Source organism: Zeus faber (assembly GCF_960531495.2).
Source record: "Zeus faber genome assembly, chromosome: 18".
Taxonomy (NCBI): Eukaryota; Metazoa; Chordata; class Actinopteri; order Zeiformes; family Zeidae; genus Zeus; species Zeus faber.
The window spans coordinates 10,286,938-10,309,437 of record NC_137210.1 but is presented as its reverse complement, the minus strand read 5'-3'; the positions used below and the strand labels follow the sequence as shown (position 1 = coordinate 10,309,437).

Sequence of the window (22,500 nt, the reverse complement as noted above, 5' to 3'; positions counted from 1 at the left end):
CGTGCTTTTCCAGAGGACGAAAGAGCTTGGTAGTCATCAAACTGTGGAACAGTTTGAGGGTGAACTGAGAGCGCACTGGAAAGTTTTTCCACTCAATCACACACTCTGGAGATACTTAGCGACGCTTAATGGATGTTGTGGTAATTTTCTTACGTAAAACAGTATAATTACTGAAGCCAAAAAAGGCCGAGAGTTTGCATCTTGACAGCAGTTCAGTTATTGCGTAATAACCGGGTTCAAGCGGTTTTATGAGAGAATTGTCGATGCCAATCCTATTTACCAAGCCGCGCTACGCATCGCGGCAATAGCTCAAAAACCGCTTTCCGCGATTGCATCAGGGGAGCCTTGTTTCAGCTTGTGTCTGCGGTGGTAATGAGCATGTTTGATTTGCCAGAGCGGATCAGATTCCTGCGTGAGCTCTGTCCTCTCCATGGCAGTCTATCAAGGGGGAGGGAGGGGGGGGGGTCCCGTGCCAGCATCGCCTATTGTGCCGTGGCCTGATTGATGGACCTCTGGAGGGTTAGACAAAAGGACTAAACTGTGCAGCGTCCCGGAGATGCGCCCTAGAATGCACATGCATGTTTGTGGGAGGGGGAGGGGGGGTTGTGGGGGCACGTAGGGGGCGGCTCGGGTCAGACGAAGGGAGCGCTTGGCCACGTGGGTCCGGCCTCTAAGACCCTCCTTCTCAGGGTCCGTCGGCCGCGGCGGAGGCGGCCACGGACCCCAGTGCCGCCACATAATCCGCTTAACCTCACAAACACCGCCACACCCACTTAACCCTGGCACAGATAACGCCGTTCGAGAGATATCTAGTGGATACATTTCAGCGGGTACGATCTTTTAAGCACCGCCGACCACCAGATGTGTTTGAGGAGCAAAGTGGCCACTCATTGCAAAAGCAGGGAAATCAAGTATAATCTGATTCTTTTGGGGGATTTTTTTTTTAATTTTTATTTTCTTGCCAAAAAGGGTCGGAGAGAGCCGGGCTGTGAACGTATCGCGGTGCCGTGTTTCACGGCGATAGCGTCACCAACCGCCCCACCGCTTCCATTGCAGATCAACTGTGACGGTGCGGAGATCTCGTTCTAGGTGTGGAGCTTAACCCCGGCAGCGTCCTCCACTGAAGCTCAGTTCAGACCACCTGTCACTCAGTGCTGATGGCGCTGAGTGACGGAACACGGTAGTGGTTTAGTGACGGCGGCGGCAAATGCGCCGCCCACGCATATCTGTGCAGGGTTTTTTCCGGTGTAAAATGATCTTTTAAAGTTAAAGCTTTACGCCGGAACTCATATAAATACAGTGTGCATGTGTGTATTATCATATAGGCGTGTGTGTGTGTGTGTCTGTGCATACTGACGTACATGTGCGGAGAGGAGAGCTGTCATTAGGAGGGAATGCATTGATTACACACTGAAGTCGCTCCACTGACAGGGATCAGGGGATGCCGCTTCACATGCATATGTGTGTGTGTGTGTGTGTGTGTGTGTGTGTGTGTGTGTGTGTGTGTGTGTGTGTGCGTGTCACCTTAAGCTGTACTGTTTTTAAAGGGGCCTGAGGCTTTTGGGGGCACCCTGAAATGTGAACACAAATTTAATCTTCCCTCTTTTTTTGTCTGTCCACCGCCCCCGCCCCCTCCCTCTCCCTCTCCCCCTCTCCCTCTCTCTCTCTCTCTCTCCTTCTCCCTCTCAGGTGCAGAGTCCCTCAACAGAAACAGCTTCAGCTTCAGCGACGAGAGGCTGAACTCCCCCACCGTGCTCTCCCCATCCACCGCCTCGCCTCCGCTCATCTCACCCAAAGGTGTGTCACGTTCCTCAGGACAGCGCTGCATTGTTTAGGTTGGGATAGCCCAACCAAAGTAACGAACGCAAGGAGCCCCTGATTTCAGCAATTTTACACGTCTCCCCCTTCCCTCTTTGTTGTGTCCACAGCCAAACTCGGCGACACGAAAGAGCTGGAGGACTTCATCGCTGACCTCGACAAGACATTAGCGAGTAAGTGTTAATGCGGCCTCGCTGTCAAACGACATGATGAATTGGCGGCTGGTGCCGGCGCCCCCCGCCACCGGGGATTAGCGGCAGCGCTGCTTCTCCGTGTCAGCTATGCTAACGACCGCTCATAAAGCGGCGTGGGGAGTCCCTCCTCTGGGTTTCTGAGAAGTCGGGATCTGTCAGGACTAAAGAGGGGAAGAGGAGCAGGGGCGGGAGGCCCTTCGGGGCCCTCTGAGGTTACACCGGAGAGCGTATCCCTTTCACCTGTCACTCATCTTCGCAGGCCCCTGAGACTCCAAGAGGTGCTGCTGCTAACCACACACATGTCCTTTAATGCGCGCGCACACACACACACACACACACACACACACACACACACACACACACACACACACACACACACACACACACACACACACACACACACACACACACACACACAGGGATTAAAAGCTGTACACGTGTCCTAAAATATGTTACAATGTGACTTGCGTGGCGCTCATTCAGTTTTCTCGAACGCCACGGATAGCAGTGCAATGCTGCAGGCGAAGCTCTCCTTATTTGTTTTGGAGCGGCTGCGTACTTACAGAGCTTGTGGGTGTTGGAACTTGCATCGGGAGCACATGGAATGCCTGTGCGCGTAAAACCTGGCACGAAATTCCCACTTTGAATGTCAGTAACGAAAACCGAATGGGAGGATGAGGACTTCCTTGTCTTGGATGTGTTTCTCCCCCGAGCGCGGCCGCTCTTCCCCCGCGACCTGGTCGTCGCACGTCCTTCAGTTGCATACCGTAGGACTTTCCGTCCCCATAGAGCAGTACATTTAATCAGCTGAGCAGGCAGTTAGCCAACCCCCACCCCCCTCCCATTAAAAGGGCAATGGTGTGTTTAAGGGGCTAGTGTTTACGATGAGCAGCCTGTAAAACGCGAAGTTCAGTCCACCGCCCCAAGAATAGAGCTGATGTCTCTGGAGCCAGAGAGTCCCTGCCCTAACCAGAGGCCTGTCTTTCTTTCCAAGGTATGTGACCAGGAAACATGGAGACTCGGACCCCGCTTGGAGCCCAGCCATGACGGAGGGAAGCAAGTGAATGCCGGGACACCCCCACCCACCCCCTAACCCAACCACCCTGGCGAGCTCTTCTTTCACACTCACCGCCCCTACACCTGCAACCGCCGCCCGGACAGGAGACATCCGGAAGGCGCAGCAGCTGCCAAATGACTCACTGCCACCGCCGCGTCAAGTCGCTTTCCAGGTCCTGGCCACTTGACCAGGACTCAACATTGGACAACGTAGAGGAGATTAGGAGTCGTTCCAGCCCTTCAGCTGGCTCCCTTTAGGTTCACGGACACGCAACGTAGTAAGGAACGGCTCCCAGCCGAGCGTCCCCCAAAAGAGCTCATTAGAAACTTTACCGACGGGATTTCTATCAAACGTACACGCGCCACACTTTTCTCCCCGATCCCAAAACTTGTCAAGTCGGAAAAGTATTTAAAAGTGGCTTTTTATAATAGAATTATATTTGTAAATGTATAGAACTGGTTATTGTAAATTTATCCTTGATACTTTTTTTTTTTGGTGAAATATATTTTTGTATCTTGTGTAAATAATGTTTCAAAGTTTATTTGCCATGACATTAAGAGGACGTCTTTGGTCGGATTGGAGTTTGTGACACCCATCGACCGGAGTGTAGCTTAAATTTCGTGCTTCTAACGAAATGGGAAATGGAACGTTAATCCGCTCTGGAAAAATAAACCCATCTGGATACAGCAACACAGCGTATTTAAAACTGCTAATGTCTGCCAGAGATGATATTAAAGTATGAAATATTGTTCTTTTAACGCGTGTCTCGTCTCTCCGTCCCACATGCCTTTTCTGACCTGATTCTTATATTATTGATTTCACTTCTATTGTGTGTGTGTGCTGGTTGGATCAGATAATTGTATTTCCAATCCAACACGACAGCAGTTAGATTAAAAAAAAAAAAAGGTGGGATAGTGGGATTCTTTTTGAGTGACAGCTGTCTGACCCCCCCCCCCCCTCGTGTCTGTCTGTCTGTGTGTCAGTGACCCGTTGATCTCCGCTACACCCCAACGAGGCTGTGGGATCTGCCTGTCTGTCCAGGGAGACCAAAAAAAACAAAAACAGTTATAAGAGTAGAGCTGATCTTGTTTTCCAGTCGTGGACATTTATAGCGTGCGCGCTGGCTCTGGGACGTCTCAGGAACACAACATTGCTTATGGTACGCCATAGTATGTTCTGTTCCGGACTATGCGGTCCGCTGGACGGGGAAGAACAACCTGAAATAGACTTCACACCAGAGTGTAGTAAGCGATCTGACATGCCTTGGCTGCCAAAAACCCAACGCTTAACAACAACGCCCAGGCAAATACTGTACACAGGGACACGGAAATAAACCTGGCTTCTGCCCCTTGTCCTCATTAATCAAACAGCTCAACAAAGCAGGTACTTATGTAACTGCGCCGATGGGGTCTATTTTCAGAGGCGGATGGAGCACAGTGGCAGGTGTGTCCTGAGACCCCCCCCCCCCCCCCATACACACACACACACACACAGTGGCCGGGACGCCTCCCGGTCAGCTGACCACCGGGGGGGTCAGAGATCACACTCCGGTAGGCAGACACACCTCCGTCTTGGCTCCACGGAGGCACTGCGGCAGGTGCGGAGCGACCAGGGATCCCGATTTAATGAAGCAGTTCTATTCTGATCCGTGGCATTTCAAGTAAAACAAATGTGTCCGTCTGTCTGTCTGTCTGTCTGGAGCTGGCGAGAAATTCAAATGCGGGAGAGGACAGAGGAGCCGCTTATTTCCGTGGACTGATAGCGATCTTTGCTAATCTGCCGCCTTTGGTTCCATTTAGCCAATGAGAGATGCGTAATTATTCTGGGACGGGAGGGAACGAAGCCTAATCTTTTCATGCGCACAAATAGGACCAGTATCCACAGGCTGAACGTTCCTTGTAGCAGCATAGGGCGGCCACTCACAGCAGCCTGCCCGTGGATCTTGCCAGCCTATAGTATCACAAAGTGTCAGTGGCTGTTAATACGAGGGGCAGGCAGGAACCTGGAGTAGATACCCGTCTCCATGTTGTTTCTATAGCCAACTTGGCACCGGGCAGCTGTGGGCAGAGCACCCCTGTATCTCACGGTCTCTCCACCTGTCTGCATTGTGATGTACCGAGCGAGAGATATCGGGGGACCCGGAGTGGGTGGATCTGGCGGAGGCTTGGCGGTGGGCACTGCCCACCGAGGCCGTGTTGACACAAAATGTGATCCCTTCCCTGGGGGACGGGTACCATTGTAACTAAAACAACCATCCCAGTTGGCAGCAGTGGGTGCCTTATTGGCACCACAGGTCTGGGCTTGGCAGGGGACCCAGCTCTCGGCCGTTGGGCAGTCTGGGCGAATGGGACTGGAAGTGTGGGAAACTGGGAGAGACCGGCCGAGGGAGGGAGGAGATTGGACACAAGCAGAGACAGAGACATACGAGTGCATGGACATCACATGGACAGACACACAAACAAAAGTCACTTGAATAAGAAGATGATATAAATGGACGGAAGCGGAGGCTGAAGGGAGATGAAGCCATGCTATCATATCTGTTCTAGATTCTAGAAAAGATTCATAAGGAGGCCCCGCGGCGCTCCTGAAGTGGTCTCTCTATGAATAGGGTGGGCAGAGACCGTCGCAGATGTGTGTCCACATCACAAAGAGACAGAAATACACTGAGGACCTAATATCAGGTTCAGCTTACCACTCAGTCCTCACATCACTGGGCTCCAGATGTTCCAGCTGTGTGTGTGTGTGTGTGTGTGTGTTCATGAATATACTGTATGAGCATACTGTATGGGTGTGTGCATGCACACGTGTTGCAACTTTGAACACAAAGTTTGTGTGGCCGTAGATGGTTGCATACTTTATGTGTTCGTGTGATCGCAATTGCGTACAAATACACAAACGCTATGTGTGTGGATGCATGTGAAGGACGACTCCTCCATGTGCAGTCCTCTAATAACAGAAATGCAGGTACACAGGAGTATTTCTAATCTCCACGCTCAGACTCCAGGCAGCAGTCTGGCAGATACAGGTTGGCAGTTATAATTACAATAATAGTTATAATTATTACTGCCGACTCGCTGTTCTCTTAATAGCACATGAATGATGATCACCACCGTCCTTATCAGTCTGACTCATCTCTGACCTGATCTTTGACTGCTCTTCTCTCCCAACTGAACCTAAGCCCTTTCATTGACCCGTTATGCTCTCTTTGACTGAGGCACAAAGCCTGGAGATTGATGGTATCTGTGTGAATGGTTTTGCCAAAAATAGAAGGCAGCGGTGTGAGATGAAGACATAAGGGGATGGATGGACAAATGACCTTATTAGAAAAACAACGCTGTCCCTTCAAAACTGATTTCACATCAACTCCATATGAAGCGTCCTGATGACTTTGAGTAGCGCTGACGTGCGCATTACGGTATCTGGCCTAAGAAAGGGTCCCATCGCACAGGGAAGGCAGATGTTTTTACTCACACACACACACACACACACACACAAACATACACACACACACACACACACACGCACTGTGACTGCCCACCGGGAGGTCTGAACAATATGTGGGCATGTACGGGCCAACATATTGGTGGATTTATTGCTGTGGGTGTCCATGTGACTGAATGGAAGGCTCGGTAGCAGATGCTCGCTGCTTTCTTAACACTCATTCCTCGTGGTGTCTTGGCTCATTGGGCAGGAGACAACCGGGAACGACTGAAGAAGCCGAAGAGACCAAAAAGAAAAAATGGATAAAACTAAAATATAAAATCTTTTACGGTGTATTATCTTACCTGAATTCTGAAAGACTTTGTAACTTGGCCTTTAATTTGAACTTGGCCACTGCGCTCTAACACTCAATCATAATCAACATAATGTCAATAATGGCAGTATGACGTGGCAGTATGGCAGGCTGTCCATGTGGCTGTAGCAGATGAATGAGGTCTACGGGGAGTGTGACGATGCACCAGAGTGAGAGAGGTGATGACATCACCGGTCCACGCCGCCAATGTACTGAGCAGCCGGCCAATGATTCGTACACAGCTGTCTGGCTCCCCTGGCTCCACTTCACATGGACTGCTTTGACTCCCAGGCCAGTGTGAGTCACGCTGGGAAAGATCCAGGGAGCAACTCAAGAGACTGGATTGATCCCTCAGACTCTATTCTACTCTATTCTATTCTATTGTATTCTATCCTCTCGACGTGACATTGGAAGGTAAGTTGAGGTTTGAACATGCAGACAAACAGCCTGAGCTTGGTTAGATCCCACATGGATGATGTCAGACGGTGTCAAATCATCCTAGAGCTTTTCTCAACGTGGCTGTGTGGAATACCACTTACCAATCGAGGAGATAGGTCCATGACGTACAGTCCACTCACAACCCCCAGTTTAATGATTGGTGAGTCACTGTCACACTGGACATCCTAGAGACATGGCTATGTCAAAAAGCACAGAGAGTGCTCAACTGGATATGCAGAGCATGTGACTATGGCGTTCCTAGTACCACGGCAGAGACGTTTTACCAGAGAGTCAAAAGTCCAAAACGTTAATAGCACCATGACAACATTTCTTTCCAGACAAACTGGAGAGGAGCCGACCCATGAAATTGTCTCTTTATTATCAGTTGCCAAGACAGGAGAGCAAAACTCAATGAAGCTGCGTTTCTCATTAGGTTCCGTTACAGCCACACACTTTGGTATGAGTCTGGAATGTGTCTCTTCAGCCACAATGCCAGTTCCCTGTGATTTAGAGTGATGGGACGCCCAGAGCCAGGCTAGTGTCTTTTTCTGTGTGTGTGTGTGTGTGTGTGTGTGTGTGTGTGTGTGCGCACATTGGGGTGCGTGAGAATATCTGCACTAGTGACATTTGGCCTGCTGCCAGAGGAGGAGGTTCAGTCTCCAGGTTGCTGAGTTAACACTGAGAAAAATAGGAAATTAAAGAGATGTACTGTACATGTGTGTGTGTGTGTGTGTGTGTGTGTGTGTGTGTGTCTGTGTGTGTGTGTGTGTGTGTGTGTGTGTGTGTGTGTGTGCGTGTGTGCATATGTGTGTGTGGGCAGCAGACCCCAGATGGCCCTATGCTGTCTCTGCAGTCACGGCCACTCCTTCCCATTGTCAGACGGGGTTGTCTGGCTCCCATCTGTTGTGCTGCGCACGACAATCCTTCCGTCCATAGAGCTCTCTGTCCTTTTGACCTCTCTCCCCCTCTCTCTCCCTTTCGACCGCCATCTCTCGTTCTTCATATACGATTCATCATGGCGTCTCTGAGGCACCCGGTTGAGGGTAATCACAACCTGGGGGCTCGTGGAAGCAGAAGAAGCCCCCACGCTCCCAACCCTCCCAGCCCCAGGAAGAATGGGCTTTGAAGTATAAAATGAAGGAAGTAAACATTGGCGGCGAGGTGGGCAGGGGCACTGTTTCCCCAAGCTCTGCTGCTCAGATAGGAAAAGGCGGAAAGCCCGGAGAAAGGTAGACGAATACAGACCATCAGGTGAGACCCATTACCTCCCAACCTCTATCTCAGACCTGCAGAGAGAAGAGGAGTGTGTGTGTGTGTGTGTGTGTGTGTGTGTGTGCGTGTGTGTGTGTGTGTGTGTGAGAGAGACAAAGGGAGAGTGACCATGAACTCAACTGACCATTAATCGAATTGTAACGGCAGAACCCGCACAAATTCCCTCCCTGTCCTAATGAGCAACACGCGGGAACTTTATTCAATATAACTTTGATCCTGAATATAGACGGTATTCACAAGAGCCCTGGATGGGTACACTCTTGAGGACATAGTTTCACAGTTTAAATATTTTTTTTTTACCACAGTCTGTGGTCCAAGCCAAGATCTCGGTTGAGGAATGTTATCCAGCGGTACGATTTGTTCCCTCTTAATTCCTAAATGGCTGCCCTTTGTTGCCACAAAGGGTTCTCTCTTCTCCGAATGAATCTCTCACCGGCCTGCACTTATCTTCTCGGGCGCCGCCAACAGAGGGATTACACAGGGAGAGAGAGAGAGAGAGAAAAAGAAAGACGGAGAGGGAGGAAAGTGTGGGAAGTGAGCGAGTGAGAGACTCATCGGGACAAACTGATGAAGCAAAGAGAGTCTTGCCTCATCTCTCCTTCCGCTGCTCGACACAAAACGAGCCACCGGTGGGAAACACCAGCGAGAATGACCCGAGAACCCGATGGTAGATTGATTACCTTTCGACAATGGACTCTGGTCTCCCCTTCTCGTGGGGTTGGGTGGGGGTTCGAGTTGGGGCGGGGGGTTAATGGGGGTGTTTACTGCCAAACCAAGACAAGCCGCTTCCCGCAAATGCCCGTTCCCGAAACCCCCACCCACATCAGAATAGACCAAAAAATGTGAAATTGCGGTAATGGAAGTGATAATGCTCCGGGGGCGGGTGGGATCCGCTCTGGAACCACGAGAGCAGAGCAGACTCTCATGGCTTCTTCTCCTTCGTCTGGCTTTTAGAAGCTTTGTTTCTCTTGACCTGGGTTCAGGTTTGGTTGGACGTTAATGGCCAGCTCGGAGCCACTTAACTCATCGGAGTCGGCGAGTTTTCCATTACACCGTGTCAGCAATTCAACCGTGCGCCGTGGGCACCATGTGGTCCAGTGCGGCTGATCATGAAATATGAATGAATATACATGGCATGTCGTGCCAAAAAAAAAAGCGGCCGTATTTGATGGTGAAGTGGACACAGATGTCCACTCCTCCCTTCCCTCGCTCGGCTGTCCCTCTCTCTCCTGTCCCTACAGTATGTTCAATCTCTCTAACCACCCCTTACTCTCGTTCAGTGGTGTTGTCTACGTGATACTCAGGTATACGCCGTATACCCGCTAAGAGCTCATCACAATATGCCCACTACAATAAACAGGACTACAGACTACACCACCTCTCTCTCTCTCTCTCTCTGTCTCTCTCTCTCTCTCTCTCTCTCTCTCTCTCACCAGTGCATCTCATGTCAGCGAGGCCTCTATCGTCCCTGCCAGTCCTCCTTCACACCCCTATCTCCACCTCCCATGGCTCCACTCTGGCCCTTGCCCCCACCCCCCTACGGCCTCTGGCATGGCTGAAGGGTGTGGCTGAATGCCTCCATGTCTTCACCCTTTTCAACGGACGGCTCTAATTAATGCCCCCCATGGTGCACCTCTCACTTTCTCACCCTCCCCCCTCCATCTATCTGTCTGAAGCGCTATCCTTTCTTTCCACCACCAACCCCTCATATCCCACCCCACTCCCCTTCCCCCAACCCCAGCCCCATGGGCAGGTTAGAGAGGTGGTCTAGGGTTTAGTGCAAGGGGCCATCGGCAGCACCCTGTCATTATGAGGTGAGGTTTGCACGTGAGCAGCTGGACCCTGAGGCGGGGCCCAGCTGCCACACGCTCACCTTAGTGACCAGGAGGGAGCCTCCCTCCACCTACAGGTCATAGACATGTAGAATACAACAACACAACCATTGCAAAAGCAACTGTGCCCTCATTGATTTGTTTGTTCCAATGCACATTAAGTGTGCAAAGACAGTAAGTCTAAGACTTATCAGACTAATCAGACCTATAAATGAAAGCAAATAACACACACACCCCTCAATCCGCAGCCTTAGGCCCAGGCAAAGCATTGACAGTAAACAATGTGTGTGTGTTGAGTATCACGGGGCGTCGGGAGTGCTGGATCGAGGAGATAGAGATATACAACCGTGATGTCCCTTCCCCGAACAGCCCCATGTCGCAGCCTCAACATAGATCCAATGCTCCGTCACCCCAGGGCCAAAATGTCAATCGGCCAGTTAATCTTTAATTCATAAATATCTTCATGAGCAATAGGTTCAACTTGGAAAGAAAGGACTGAACGGTGCTTGAGGTTCCCTCCACCTGTAGCAGCCGTCACTTAAAGCTTCTGTCACATTCAACTCATTCCAAAGCACCAAACTTTCCAATAAGTCACATTGTGTTGGTTTTATGGCTTACGCTGTCTTCTGTCTTCCCTGCGTGCGTACTGTTTGTTTCTGTTTCTGCCTTGCTTTAATCCTGTGAATATCCCCGGGAAGAAACTGAACAATGACCTATTCCACATGACATCATGCGGTGCACGCCCGCTGTAGATAAAGGAACAAATACATTGAACTCTTCCCCATGCGTCTGGCGTAAAAAATTTTTTAAAGGATACCATCTCGGAGGTTTTTCAGGATTGCCGCTCCGATCGTTTTGGTAGAGATGTGATCGGGGCGCTCTGTTTGAGGGGGTCCCCGTCCAACAATCTGCCTGCAGGGCCTTAAAGTAGAGCTCTGATCGAGGGCTGCAGGGCGATGACCCCCGCACAATTACCTGAGCAGGCAGTGAAAACAGGGCAAACACTGCCCTCCCAAACACAAAAGATAAGAGTGTTTAACGTGCTTTGTCCCCCCTCCCCCGGGCTAAATGCTCAATGGTGGTAACACCTTTTTGTAAAAATCAAAAGAGAGGTGGGGGGCGGGGTCGATAGAGGCATGGAAAGAAAAATAGAAGTTCGAGTCAGAGTCCTGAGAGAAGAGGAGGGACAGAGAGAAAGAGCGGCGAGACGTTCCCTAATATTGGAAGAAAGAGAAAGTTGTCGTTGATCCAGCAGCCCATGCTTTCCACCGGGCTCTGTCTGTTCCTGCCCAGATTTACGGCTCTTGACTGATGTCACTTTAAACCAACAATCACTTTTGCGTGGGATTGGCCCGGGGAAGCACAATAACCTGTGTTTAAAATACAATAGATAATTCTGAGTGTGCGTGTGTGTCTGTGTGTGTGTGTGTGTGTGTGTGTGTGTGTGTGTGTGTGTGTGTGTGTGTGTGTGTGTGGGTGGATGCAGCCTGTGCGCGCACTAAGCATCGGGCACTCGTAACTCACTCGTAATTATGCGGACGATTACTTGGGATCTGTCTTGAAATCCCGCGGATTACCTGCAGCACATACTTCTCTCTCTGTCAGCGTCTCTGGGGAGGAGGGATAGGAGGGGGGTAATAGATCACTGTCATATCATATCATCATAAAAAAAAAAATCACCCTCTAAAAATAAATGTAAAGACAGAGAAGAGGAGCGGGAGAAACCTGGACAAGACGGCGCTCGCCCCCACGTCCTCACTGCACCTTCAGTGCGAGCTGTGAGCTGCGAGCTGTCAGTTAAGCTGTCGTGTGTGTGTGTGTGTGTGTGTGTGTGTGTGTGTGTGTTGGAGCTGTACGTCAAATTTACCATGGGACCCCGCGGATCCAAAATACAAGTCAGGGCATGAAAAGCCAATTACAGGCACGTTTTTATTTTCTCCACAAATCACCCTGAAGATTGACTGCCAATGCCAGGTCGTGAGATATTTATTATACGTCATTTGTATCATTTGCCTCAATCAGAGGTTTTGGCTGAGCGGTCGTATGTCAGATGGTTATTTTTTATTTTTGAATGGAATTTTCTTTTTTTTAATTGTTTATCATAGCCTAATTCATGCGTTGAAAATTTCGACGCGTAACATCGACGGAACACTTCAGATTCGAAGAAGTCTCTTCAGCCAACGCAGGGCGCAACGTCCTATCAGCGGATGGACACGCCGTCACGCCAAAATCTCCGCTATCCAGCCAGCGGTGCAACGGTCACATAGAAGGGTCTCGAACCTCTTTAACGCCAGCGAGGCCAAAATAAACCATAACTGCGGATCTCCGGCATTTTAACACCGCGCTCGACGCGACATTCCACGCATCGCCGCCCTGCTTCCTGTGGGACGTCAGGGAGTGAGAGGACGTCGCGGTTTGACTCGTGGCGAGGAGCCGCCAGCTGGATCCCAGCACAGAAGCTGAGAGCGGGAGTCCGGCTGGCAGGGGAAGGAGCCATGAAGAAACCAGGCGGCGCAGACACAGAGGCATTTCCTGAGCGTTGAGGTAATTAGCTTCATCAAATCCCAGACACAGGAATCACTCCATCTAAACCTGGCCATTAGTGCTCGCTCTCTCTCTCTCTCTCTCTCTCTCTCTCTCTCTCTCTCTCTCTCTCTCTCTCAGCCATGAAAAGAGGCTTTGAAGGCGCCGGGGCCTCCTGAAGTGAAGACGGAGCGGTACATTAGCGTCGCTCCCACGTTGAAATTAACAGGACTCATTATCAGAGCAGTGAAACAATATTCACTCCGCTGTCGTCGGCCGAGAGGAAACCACCGACACCAAACAGGATTCCGGGGTTCCAGGGTTCCAGGGATTCCAGGGCTCTTCAATGAATGGAATGAGGAAAAATACATAAATCCTCTGTTGTTGTTTGAAAACTCACTTAAAAGTCACTTAGTCACTGACTAAGGTCAAGACGTGCGCACGCGCATTTCCTGCGCACGAGGATTTCCTCACTGAATCTTCTCGTAGGAAGGAGGAATTTAAAAAATAAAAATGGATTGAATTAGATAAACATAATAATAGTAATAATAACAATAAAATTATAATATATATATTTTTTTATTAACTAATCAAAATAAAATAACGTAAAATTGAATTAAATTAAATTAAATAAAATAAAATAAATAAATAAATAAATAAATAAATAAATAAATAAATAAATACAAGAACATCTAACAAAATTAAATAAAAGTATAAATAAACGCACCAGAAAATAAAATACTTCATCGTCATTATGGTCTTTGCCGTCTCTGTACCCGGGGCAGAGGCATCGGGGGGGGGGGGGGGGGGAGCTACAGTTCAAACGCTGCCTTTTAATGTTTACTGAGGTCAACAGCTTACGCAGCGGCTAACAGGCACACCCATGTTTTTCCATTACTGGAGAGAGAGGGAGGGGGCGGCGGGGGCGGCCTGCAGACACACAACGCTCACATGAACCCTTTACTTACACTTACGTAATTCACATTTATTCGTTTTGCAGAAGATTTTATTCATAGATGACAATAAGCGCAGAAGTGGTCGGGCAAAATGCACATGAGAGAGAGGGTAATCAGCAGAGTCACAGATGTATACAGTACTGTATGTTTCAACCAGACAAGGAAAGGGTTAAAAAGAAATGTGCCGTCGGCGGGAAATAAACTGAGCTAAGGGAAGCATGCAAAGGGGTGGAAGGGTAGAAGGTGGATCGGGATCCCAAAAAGATAGGCCTTTAGTCCAGACATTGCATTAATCTCTTTTAACACAAATCACTGGGGTTACACTGTTATCACACACACACACACACACACACACACACACACGCACACACACAAAGTTACGATCAGGACTGTTAAAAAAATATAGTTTTCCACTGTCAATCTCAACCTGTTGCCGTTGCAACCAGGCCTTGTCGCCAGATGTTTGTCCACTGACACTCGCATACGGTCAGCAAAAAATGGCGCGAGCACGCGCACACACACACACGCGCACGCACACACATTTAGCACAAGCACACACACACAAACACGCACGCACACACTCATGTGACTCTGAGGTGATGGCGTGATCTTGAACTGGTTAAATTTAGCTCTCTGTGCCTCAGAGGGGAAGAGAATGGAATGAGAGAAAGAGGAGGAAAAGAACAGCGTCAGCAACGTGTTGGAGGACTGACACGTTAACACTGGTGTGGTGACTTTTCTCCCATTAGCCCCAAACCGGCCGGTTCTGTGTGTGTATGTGTGTGTGTGTGTGTGTGTGTGTGTGTGTGTGTGTGTGTGTGTGTGTATGCCAGTGTTGATTTATGGGGTCATGCAGGGAGACTTCCCCTCTGACATGGCCAAGTGTTTGTCAAGAAGGTCTAATGCCTCCGCGCACGCGCACGCACACGCACACGCGCACGCACACACACACACACACACACACACACACACACACATATTATTACATTTCACTGCATATATGTATGGAAGTATGTATATGTATGTGACAAATAAAAATCTTGAATCTTGAAACACAGGGGACTTACTTACCTAATCTTCTAAAAACACAAAGAATCTAAAAATACGCCACAGAAGCAGCAACACACAATACACACCTAAATAATTGTATTTCTACATTTTGGGATACCCTTCTTACATGTTGTTCAGAACTAAAAAAAAAGTGGTGTTTCTTAGATAAAAATCAGCTGAAAAATCATGTGATGCCACGCAACGGAAGAGAAATGTCAACGTTGCGTAACCAATGACAACGACTGTAACCAAGTCAACGGCGCTACTGTGTTTTTGTGCTGTCCAGGGCAACGGCGCTCTTGCTATCATGGAAAAGATGACCGCCGTGGTTAGCGCTCGTTCAAAGACACTTTGTCTGCCATGCACAAAAAACCACAGCGATGTATGAATGCAGCAAAAAAAGAAAAAAAAAACAAAACCCAAAAAACGGGAAGCCTGAGCGAATGGAGCGCTACATGGCCGCTGACGTCTGGCGGTGAGCACTAAGTGGTCTGTGGAGACCCCAGACCTGACGGGGTGGAGCTGGCGAGTGGTACCGGGAATTGTAAGGAGCGCGCGCGTGTTTGTGCGACGATACTTGTGAGGATCTGTCTCCGAATTGTGATTTCGAAGGATTGGCGCTTTGGTTGAGGAGTGAACCAGGAAAGAAACAGCGGTCCTCACTTTTCAGGTCTCAGTTTAGTACCAGTACAGGAATATGCGTGCGTGTGCATGCGTGTGTGTGGGGGGTGGAGGGAGCCCTGCCCAGGGGCGGTGCTTCGGGAGCAGCTGGGTGGGGCATGTGGGGCGGGTCCTTGACATGTATACACGTAACGTAAGAGAATCGGTTTGACCGCTGAGACGATGTCACCTTTAAAGCATCAGTGCACTCAGTCGTATACAATATACAGCACCTCAGTCACTTAGGAACGACGGTCACGGTTGGTAGTCAATCGACAACAATTTGAGCCATGACTCAAATAAAACCATAAAATGAATGAAATCATTTGGAAATGTTGTGTTGCATGAGTAGTCGCTTTATTTGCACGCTCCCCTCCAAATGTATGCTCGGTAATACACGCCACGCTGCCTCTGCAACTGCCAAAGAAATCTGTATGTCATCATCAATCACTTGTCGACAGCGCAGAGCGGTCAACTAATTTGAATGAGCCAAGTTGAGCCAAGGAACACGAGCGGATTATTATATGAACACAAAAGTGGAGCTCAGAAACGGAGGGACAAAAAAATAAAAAGGGGAACAAGGAATGTCCAGACCGCCCAAATGAGACACGTATTTCATTCATCATCTTCCTATTGCATCTCCAAATGAGCCTGAAACTAAGCAGCGATGCATCCCAAATACACGACTAACGTTACTAACCCTAACCACTATATATGTGTGTGTGTGTGTGTGTGTGTGTGTGTGTATATATATATATATATATATATATATATATGGTTGTGTGTTCTTCCCCCGGGGCCTGGCTTTAACTTGCTCTGTCACTGTCCCTGCTTCTGTTTTATTCATATATGTGGGAGAGGGAGTATACAGTATACAGTCCACTCATAAACTCCCGAGCCAGTGTCCGACAGAACCATTTTAGCCCGTTCCTCCGTTCCTCCCTCCCTCCCTCCCTCCGTGCATCCGTGTCCGTGCGTCCGTGCATACCTGGCTGCGATTAGGAAAGTTCCACTCGGCTTACACCTGAATTACTTCACAGCTTGGGCTTGGGAAGGGGTGTCACGTCCCACAGTGGGATGTTTTTTCCATCCCAGTGCTATATCGGCAGAGCTGCTGAAACGTTAACTGCCTAGCTAAGTGGGAGAGAACGAGAGAGGTGTGTGTGTGTGTGTGTGTGTGTGTGTGTGTGTGTGTGTGTGTGTGCTCTGTAATCTGCTCATCATGTGTTGTTCTTTTTGTCAGGGGCGTGGCCCTAGCTACACTGGAAGAAATGACCTAACTTTAACTTTTGCCAACCTACTATATCAACATTTTGAAAAGTTTTGAGTGAATTATTTTAAGTAGAATATGTTCTTTAACATGTCATATTTATTTTGTAAATTATTTAAATGTATTAATTATCCCTAACCAGTCAGTGGGAATATCTGCATCATGAAACACCAGGATTATATTATTATATAGTTTTATTGGGTGGTCTGAACAATATTCTTCCTGAATCTTTGTTTTTTATTTTTAAGCAAAGTAAAACAACTTAGCTTGAAAAAAAAAAAAAATAGAACTAAAATTAACGAATTATTTATTAAATAAAAGTTAAATAAATAAAAATGTATCAAATAAAAAAACTAAGATCGTGCTAAGAATTTCTATCAAAAGATGATTTTCAAACTCCAAAAATACAAATATTATGTCAATATAACTCCTATTCATATACTCATGCAACTTAAAGGCAGTTTTTTTTTTTTGCAGTGCAGTGCACGTGTCTCTCTCTGCCTACCTCCCCACCTGTCTGCCCTCCCACCGGTCTCCTTCCCTTTCTGTATTTCTATCGCTCTGTCCGCTGGCCAGCCCTCCGCCTGTCCTCCACCTGCCCGCACATCTCAGTGTCAGCGTCTCTGTGTCAGGTGCTCAGTCCATCCGTCTGTCAACAGGGCGGGTTATAAGATTCTCCTGATGATTAAATGTGCGTCTCAATTAGGCTCTGACAAGGGCAGGTGTCAGGTGGTCAGTTTATGTGTATGTTTGTTTTACCATACTTGTGAGGACCGGTCTCCATATTGACTATTCTTTGATTCAGAAGTGCACCAGACAAGAATGTGTGTGTGTGTGTGTGTGGATTAAAAAAACACACACACCTGGATACCCACCTGCATTAATAGGACATACTGTAGGGATCTCCAGGACACATTTAGTGTCCTCATAATGTTGTGTCCTCGTGAGACTTTAATGCACCAAAAACAAAAAATCATAAGCACATTCTGATTCATAGTCTGCACAATCCCAACCAATGTTGTTCTCAAAGGCGTTTCTGGATGACGCTATAAACCACGTATCCCTGTATCTGCGTGTGTGTGCGTGTGTGCGTGTGTGTGTGTGTGTGTGTGTGTGTGTGTGTGTGTGTGTGTTAGGGTGAGGTGATCTACCAGCTGTTCCTTTATAGTTTATCACAAACAAACACGGAACACGAGGAACCAACACCAAGTACTGTACCTCCTGTGTTCCTCGATCGCCACAGGGCAGTGAAAGCCCCTCTCTACAGGCATCAACATGATGCGGGATCTGTTTTTGTGTGAGGGCGGTTGTGTGTGAGGAGGGTGTTTGTGTTTTCCCACTTTGTTCAGACAGAACAAAACACTGACTGATGGAGGCATTTCCCCTCACTTGGTACTGTAGCTTGGTGTGTGTTATTAGGTTGACATCATGGTTTCCTCTGCTGCTTACATACAAGCTTCTACTGGTGTCATTATGGCTCATTACTCCCCAGGAAACAAACGCCCAGACACACACACACACACACGCATGCCCGCACGCCCGCCCGCCCGCCCGCCCGCACGCACGTACGCACAGACACAGACACAGACACACACACACACACACACACACACACACGAGATAAAACTGTTCAACACTAGTGATGCTCCTCCCTCGTAGGGACCCACAACCAATCATCCACCCAAACATGTAAGTAGTCGCCTGTCTCCACTGTTAGCAACGTGCCACGGTTGCCGCGGCGATTGACCATCAATCGCCGGAACCGATCAATCCCTCCTCGTGTGAGCCCTCTGGTAAAACGAGGATCAATCACGCTGCCACAGTCACTAAAGAAAAGAGGCCACACTCATTGTTTGCACGAGCGTGTAAGAGTGTGTGTGTGTGTGTGCATGTGGGGTTCTGAGTCAAGCGTGACGTCATCAGACGTTGTGTTGTTTGGAAAGTAGCTTACTCAAATGTTCTATTTAAGGAAGAGCATTTCAAACAATAGCAAACCAAAAAAAAAGTTGCACACACACGTAGAGGTCAATGACTCACACCAGTGTGGACACGGACACACACACACGCTCACGCACACATACAGACACGCACACACACGGTGAGTATCCCACTTAGCGCCCCACACGTCTAGACACCTTATCTCTCCATTGCAATCACCAGAAGAAACTGAAAACCCACCTGGGCAGGAATGCTTTCCGGCCGCATAGGTGAGTAAGTCAAACTTAAAGTGGCGTTTGTCATTGCAGCATCCGGTGTGACAACACGGCGTGGCGGCGTGATAAAGGGGAAGTGGGGACCGGGGGGGGGGGGGGGGGGGACGGTAGTACAGGGGAGAGATGAAAAGTCGAAGGAGAAGCTTGAGAAGCGCTGGCCGAGAATGACCCAAGAGAAGAAATGCCCTCAATTTCAGATTCGCTTTCAATCCCACGGAACAAGTTCTTGTAGGGGTACGGCGGCCCCGACGTTATGACCACGAGCGGAACTATGACGCTACAAAAGAGGGGGAATTGAAAGTTTGAGAGAGGAAAAAACGAGACGCGAGAGGAAGCGGGGGACGTCTGTCCGAGCCTGCTGACGAAAAGGGAACCAAAGTGGGGTTTCCCTGAAGTGAACTGCGGCTCGTTCTGAGAAGTCCGCTCCGTTCTCAGAAACGGTCGTGGGCACCTGTCACCCCCTTCCGCCCCCCCCCCCCCCCCCCCCCCGGCCCCATCCCTCCCTTCTGGAACAATGCACGGCGTGAGGTGTTGACGGGAGGCGCTCGGAACATCTGAGACGCGGCTCAAAGATAACAGCGCCGAGGTATGTTACCTCGAGGGGAAAAAAAGCAGGGGAAGAAATCGGAATTCCAAAACGATTATGAAAGCAACCCGAGACGCACTTTTACAAGTCATTTACATCAGAACAGACAGGCAGATCCAATAAAACTCGGAATCGACGGGGATTAGACAGTTTATTTCCATTTTTTTACACGTTAAATACATACTTACAATTCAGTGAGATTAAAACCTTCCTGTGACAATTAAAATTACTTACATCTGCATTAGAAGGAGATCAAAATCATTCCTACAATATTATTAATAATAATAATAATAATAATAATAATAATAAAAAAATCACTAGAAATTATGTCTTGATTCACAAACACACCTTACACAGAGCCAGTTACAAACAGGTTGATTATTTCAGATGCTGGAGGAGAGCGAGGGAGAGCCAGCGTGGGGGCGAGCGCTCCTCGCTCCCCCCGTGAGAGCCAGGGAGAGAGAGGGAGAGGAAGCAAAGAGGGCGAGGGAGCGGAGGAGAACGGGGGCATCGATCCCACCGGTGGAGGGTGAAAGTGATACGTTGTGCGTGCTATGTGTTTGTGTATAATGCTACGTTAGACATTGCTTTGCCCAATCTGCCGTCTGTTGTCATGGTAGGTGTGTGTGTGTGTGTGTGTGTGCGTGTGCGTGTGTGTGTGTGTGGGGTGGGGGGCGTGGGGGTCCTGCAATGAAATAAGACCTGAATTCCTCGCAGGACTGCGAAGAGCACAAGGCGTCAGAAGGTCCAGCGGCCAGGAAGGAAAAGGGCCGCCGCATGTTGACAAGAGCAAGAAGAGTGGAGGAGCGTTCACACACGCACACGGTGAGCGGAGGGGGGGGGGGGGCGCGCGGGGGGTGGGGGGTGGGGGGGCGGGTGGCGGCGGCTTCCTTTAAAGAGCGTGTGCAGTCAGGTGGGAAATTCCCAGGCCATGGACATGGCATTCCACAGTGCCGCAGGGGTGTGCGTGTCGCCCCGTCCTGTCGCGGATGTTTCGGGATGAGCCAGGGAAAGAAGGAAGTCCCCAAAAAAGTACAATCCCACTCAACACCCCCCCCCCCCAACCCCCCCAACCCCCATCCCACCCCTGAATCTCCAGAAGCCAAAGTGACTCAATCCCATGAGTGTTTGATCTCCCAACAGGGAGTGGTGGGTTACAGCTTAGCAGCAGGAGAACCCCCCCCCAACACACACACACACACACACACACACACACACACACACACACACACACACACACACACACACACACACACACACACACACACACACACACACACACTTTCCCTCCAAAGGGGATGAACATTAGCTGGCTGCCACCAGCGCCAGCTCACAACACCTTCAGGGCTGACTCTCCAACCGTCCCAGGACATCTGTGGCGTGATCAGCATGAACCTCTTTTGACCGGACAACGGAGAGTGGTGAAGGGCAAAGTGTGATAAGTCACTGTGCCGCGCTCTGCGATAACTTCATGAAGCTGTGTGTGTGTGTGTGTGTGTGTGTGGGTGTGTGTGTGTGTGTGTGTGTGTGTGTGTGTGTGTGTGTACGTCTCAGGCACTGGACAACATGGTGGATGTGAAGATCTGCTGCAGTATTTGGGGAATCTGCTTTGTGTCCATGGCGACGAACGAGCGTCCCGCCGGGAGGGTCTTCTGTAGTCTATGAAGAAGAAGTAGAGAAGAAAGAAGAAAGATGGGGCAATCGAGGAGAATGAGATAACGCTCGAAAATGAGTTTGAGTCCGGAAGGGGGGAGGGAGGGGGTTGAATTATTAGATTCAGTGGAAAGACGTTTTCCATGTGTGTCGACAGGAAACGGGGACAATGGCAGCCATTCACACCATGGAGCAGAGACACTAAACAATCTCTCTCTCTCTCTCTCTCTCTCTCTCTGAGTTAATCTCTAACCTTGGCCTACAGTAGTTAAAGGCTCAGTTCAAAGAAGCCGCTTTTCGGGGGTCAAAAGTCTTCCCCTCGTCCCTTTTCTATTCTTTCTTGGGCCGCTCCTTTCAGTTAGCCATTGTGATTCCAGAGGTCTCAAGTCCCCGAGACCTTTAAGCTTCAAAGAGCCACGCCGGGTCCACAAGCCTGGACAGAGGTCCCCAGGGGCCCGGTAACCACGGTCGCTTAGTGTGCCAGAGGGGGGAAAGCTGAGGGCCCAGAGGCAGTTTTGGAGGGCACTTATTCCTCTTTGTCATGCTCGCAAAACCGCAGAATTCAAATGGGGATTAGAGTTAAAAGGAAGCAGCGGAACAGAGCTAACGCTCTGGTTCTGCCGGAAGTGAAGAGTCCAGGGGACGCTCACCAGCTGCAGATCAGCTGCACGTACAGCTTTCTATGGTTTTAGATGCAACAAGGACATCTAGACATTTAACAATTACAATATATGGCAAAGGAAATCTACAGATTTGGGGTACAGGATTTGCATCTATAGGTTATGGTTCATGCCAATGTAGGTTTTTAACTCTGTATGGAAATGTTGTTTTTATTGGAAGTAAACAATATATTTCAGATTTTTTTTAATACTATTTAAAACAGCACATTGCATTTTTTCATTAAAGTTAAGTAGAATATTTTTTCAAATTTCTATCTTCTTCTAACATGATTGTCAAATGTGACAATAGTGGAGCCGCCCCTTGCGGTCGCCTGCGCCGACGCTCTGGTCAACTTCGCACATTTTAGTATGTTTTTCCGTTTTTTATCATAATGTCCGCCAAAAAAGCATCGGCAGTCATCCCTTACGGCGGCGATGCACTCGTGGATATAAAAACTTCCCTGAAAGAACAACTTTGGGACTTTTTATCCGTCGAACTAGAGTGGCTGATCGAAATCTTACGCGC

At 49.0% G+C, this 22,500-nt stretch overlaps 2 protein-coding genes across 3 annotated transcripts in view; one reads left to right on the top strand and one right to left on the bottom strand.

Annotated features, from left to right (window-relative positions):
• The window catches only part of rgcc (regulator of cell cycle), a gene marked incomplete at its 3' end in the record, with an annotated part of 5,143 nt that extends 1,316 nt beyond the window's left edge, over positions 1-3,827 (top strand). The window contains exons 3-5 of one of the 2 annotated variants that reach the window (XM_080019664.1): positions 1,690-1,797; positions 1,929-1,991; positions 3,007-3,827. In XM_080019664.1, coding sequence (XP_079875790.1) covers positions 1,690-1,797; positions 1,929-1,991; positions 3,007-3,014 — 179 coding nt within the window. Of the gene's footprint in view, positions 1-1,689; positions 1,798-1,928; positions 2,003-3,006 lie in introns of those variants that run through there. The other variant, XM_080019663.1, reaches the window with a different exon arrangement.
• Positions 3,828-19,800: 15,973 nt separating this feature from the next.
• Positions 19,801-22,500, bottom strand: part of vwa8 (von Willebrand factor A domain containing 8) — a 62,805-nt gene continuing 60,105 nt past the window's right edge. Inside the window, exon 45 of the mRNA XM_080019240.1 lies at positions 19,801-21,321. Coding sequence (XP_079875366.1) covers positions 21,213-21,321 — 109 coding nt within the window. The 3' untranslated portion in view covers positions 19,801-21,212. The remainder of the gene's footprint in view (positions 21,322-22,500) is intronic.